A 3,573-nucleotide genomic window follows, 5' to 3' on the forward strand; every position below is an offset into this window, starting at 1 on the left:
AAGTTTAATATTTAAAATCTTAAGGAATCTACAAACAAACTTCTGATTTTAGAATTGTTGAATTTTAAAACCAAATAAATTATAATTGATAGGTACTTAACTTTCTAAATTTTAGGATTCTAAAGTAGAACAGTAGAACCTCAAAACTTAGAATTTAGAGATTTTTTTACGTTTTAAAGTTCAATATTCAGAATTTTAAAAATTTTAAGGAATCTACAAACTCAGATTTTAGAATTTCATAATTGGAATTTCAGGTTTTAGAATTGTTGAAATTTAAAATCAAATAAATTACAATTGTTAGGTACTTGAGTTTCTAAATTTTAGGGTTCTAAATTAGAACATTAGAACCTCTTTTTAAATCACCGATAAATGTTTGAGCTTCTAGATTTTAGAATTTTAAATCGTATAATTTTTATGATCTTGAAGTTTCAGAATTTCGAAGAAAAAATTGAAAAACAAAATACTTTTTTAGTCTTTGAATGTGTATTTGCAATCTTAAAACTATAGAAAGTTGCTAATCTTAGAAATTTATAATCTTGAAACCAATTTTGATGAATCATATCACCAATAAGAAACAATTGTCAAAATACTAATCTGATTAATTAACTGTTTACCTAGCAACTAGAATTCTAAATTTTGACTTTCCACAGCAATTTGAAACAGACAATGACTACTTCTAAATAAATTATAAATTAATAATAATTAAAAATTGACTATTTCTTGACGACACAACATTAGAAAAGCATTTGGTAATAACAAATTGTATTTTCAAAAAAACTTTTTTTTGAAAACAATAACGTTTTTAAGATTTAAAACTTTATACTGAAATTTTTATGTTTCTAGTTGCTTTAAAGGCCAAGTACCAAAAAGTTGACAAAACAACAGTTTTGATTACAAAAAAATATTGATTTCCGTTTGGAATTTTAATATTTTAATATGTTGGACTTTTCTAATTTTTAAGTTTCAGTTTCTTAAAATTCTTACCATGGAATTGATAGAGTTCTTCAAAATCAAAAATTAAAAAAAATTAAATCTAAAACCTAGAATTAAAAAAAAATAATCTCCACTTTAGAATTCCAGATTTTGAAATTCTAAAATCACTGACATAAAGAATTTTAATTAATATACAGGGTGCGCCAGAACTCGCGCCCCAGAGAAAAATGCCATATAAGGTAAGATACCAGGAACATGGAAAAAATGTTAAAAAAAATTTATGTATAAAAATTTCGAAGTTATGAAGGTTTAAAGTTTACACTTTGACTCTATTTATTTCTCTTAGAAAAATAATTTTCCAAGTTTTTTTGCTATAGGCTATTAAAAGAGGAAACAAGGAAGCTATATCCTAAATTGTAACTCTGTTCAATGTTATTTGTGGCTTTTATTGGCAAAATTTTTGTCCCTTTACTAAATAATCGTAAAATAACATATACAAGATCATCAGTATCATTAAATAGATATAAAAAAATGTCAAATGTCAAAAAATATATTTAAAAATTTTTTTGACAGATAGAATTTTTTAAACATTTTTTTCATGTTCCTGGTATCTTACCTTACTTGAAATTTTTTTTGAGGCGCGAGTTTTGGCGCATCCTGTATGTTAAATCACTGATAAATGTTTGAGCTTCTAGATTTTAGAATTCTAAGTCATAATCTTGAAGTTTCAGAATTTCGAAAAAAGAATTGAAAAACTAAAGACTTTTTTTAGTCTTTAAATATGTATTTGCAATCTTAAAACTATAGAATGTTATCTTGAAACCAATTTTACAGAATCATATCACCAATAAGAAACAGTTGTCAAAATACTAATTAACTGTTTACCTAACAACTAGAATTCTAAATTTTGACCTTCCACATCAATTTGAAACAGACAATAACTACTCTAAAATAAATTATAAATTAATAATAACTAAAAATTGACTATTTCTTGACGATACAACATTAATAATATATTTTTTTGGAAACAATATTATTTTTAAGATTTAAAACTCCATACTGAAATTTTTTAACATTCTACGTTTCTAGTATAAGGTTCAAATTGCTCTAAAAAAAGTAGTCAAAACAATTTTGATTACAAAAAACATTGATTTTCGTGGAATATCCAAGTCGTGTTTGGGGGTGTTGCCCCCGCCCCCGCCCGAAAAACGCTCGGTAACTTTTAAATCAACAATTTTCCGTAACATTTTTTCCCCGAATGCTCACATTGTTCTGGCGTTGACGGCTGTCGTTCATAATGATATGAGCAAAATTTCCCTCGGCTTTATTATATTATATTCAATGTCGAGTTGTGGAAATCGTCGAAAAATATTATTTTGTTTCCGGCTCGCATTTGATTGCTCCGTCAATCATCCCATTAAACCAAATTCAAAAATCGCATTAAAAACCCAGTAATAAATAACGTTAATAGAGCTTATAAAACATGAATTTAAGGCTGGAAGTACAATAAAATAAAGATAAAGAACGGACCACCCCTCATCGCGTTAAGCACCTCCCCTTTTCGAACTTCAAGGGTGGTTTTCGTCAAATATATCAGTTATATTTAGCCCTCTGCGCAAAGAGAAACGTTTCCAAGCCTTCTTTATATATTCATAGGTCGTGCATCGGCGATTTTTCCGCACTAGTGTGATAATGGCAGTGTAATGTTCGGGAAAATGCTGAAAAGTGTCAATAACAACACGAGTCCATTCTCGATGGAAAACCTCCTTTCGACTCCGGAGCCTCTGGAAGAGGACCGGAAGTCGGAAAGTGAGCGTTTGACTCCGGAGAAAAATGACGTTTTCTTGCGTTTAAACAGTCTGAAAAACCGGATTTGCTCGAATTGTGGCCGGCTCGAGTGCAATTTTTTCCAGTGTAGAATCACTAGTGATATTAAGGACACGAAACCCGTTTTGAAATTTAGTGTTAGTGCCATTCTGGGCGACGAGCACCAGCAACAAAGGAATAATCAGCAAAATGGTGAGTACCTCCAGTGGTACCAACATATTCCGGGGGTTGGGGTAATCCCCCACAGCTCAATAAGGATTAGCTTTTGTGTGGATACAATGGGCCGGTTTGTTGGACATTATAAATAGATAGCCCCATAATGGGATGTTTTTACAAGGTGTTAGAAATATCGGGGATGTTTTTCTTTGCCGTTTGCTTGACTTAATCGCTTAGAATAATATACGTGTGGTCGGTGATACAATAGGGGTTGAGGGGTAAAAAATATCGGGCAATTTGTAAAAACATTTCTTGTTTGGGGAGGCCAAGGGGCGGATTCAGATTTATTGTTCGATTAAAAAACAGATTCTTTTAACAACAAGCAATGTATTGAAACAGTTTTTATGATCCATTTGGGAAAAATTATACAGGGTGGCATTTTTGTTATTAATTAATTTGAAGCAATAAAACGATTTTTGAAGTAGAGATATTTAACGTTAGAAAGTAAAAATAAACATTAAAGGACGTACTTAGAAACTGGAAATAACAAACTAAATAATAAAATGAAATTAAAGAAGATATTTTTGAATCACGCTGTAGAATTGAAATCAGGTTATTTAGTTAGTATTGTAAGTTAACTGTTGGTACTTTTTACTT

General features: G+C 29.8%; 1 protein-coding gene across 1 annotated transcript in view; it reads left to right on the forward strand.

Annotated features, from left to right (window-relative positions):
• LOC123009154 (homeobox protein DBX1) overlaps positions 1-3,573 on the forward strand; it is a 19,024-nt gene that overhangs the window by 1,429 nt on the left and 14,022 nt on the right. Inside the window, 2 exon segments of the mRNA XM_044405280.1 lie at positions 2,507-2,613; positions 2,616-2,952. Coding sequence (XP_044261215.1) covers positions 2,507-2,613; positions 2,616-2,952 — 444 coding nt within the window.

Source organism: Tribolium madens, unplaced genomic scaffold (assembly GCF_015345945.1).
Source record: "Tribolium madens isolate multiple individuals breed KSU strain unplaced genomic scaffold, Tmad_KSU_1.1 Scaffold_71;HRSCAF=194;Tcas5.2_LG6, whole genome shotgun sequence".
In the NCBI taxonomy this organism is placed as follows: Eukaryota; Metazoa; Arthropoda; class Insecta; order Coleoptera; family Tenebrionidae; genus Tribolium; species Tribolium madens.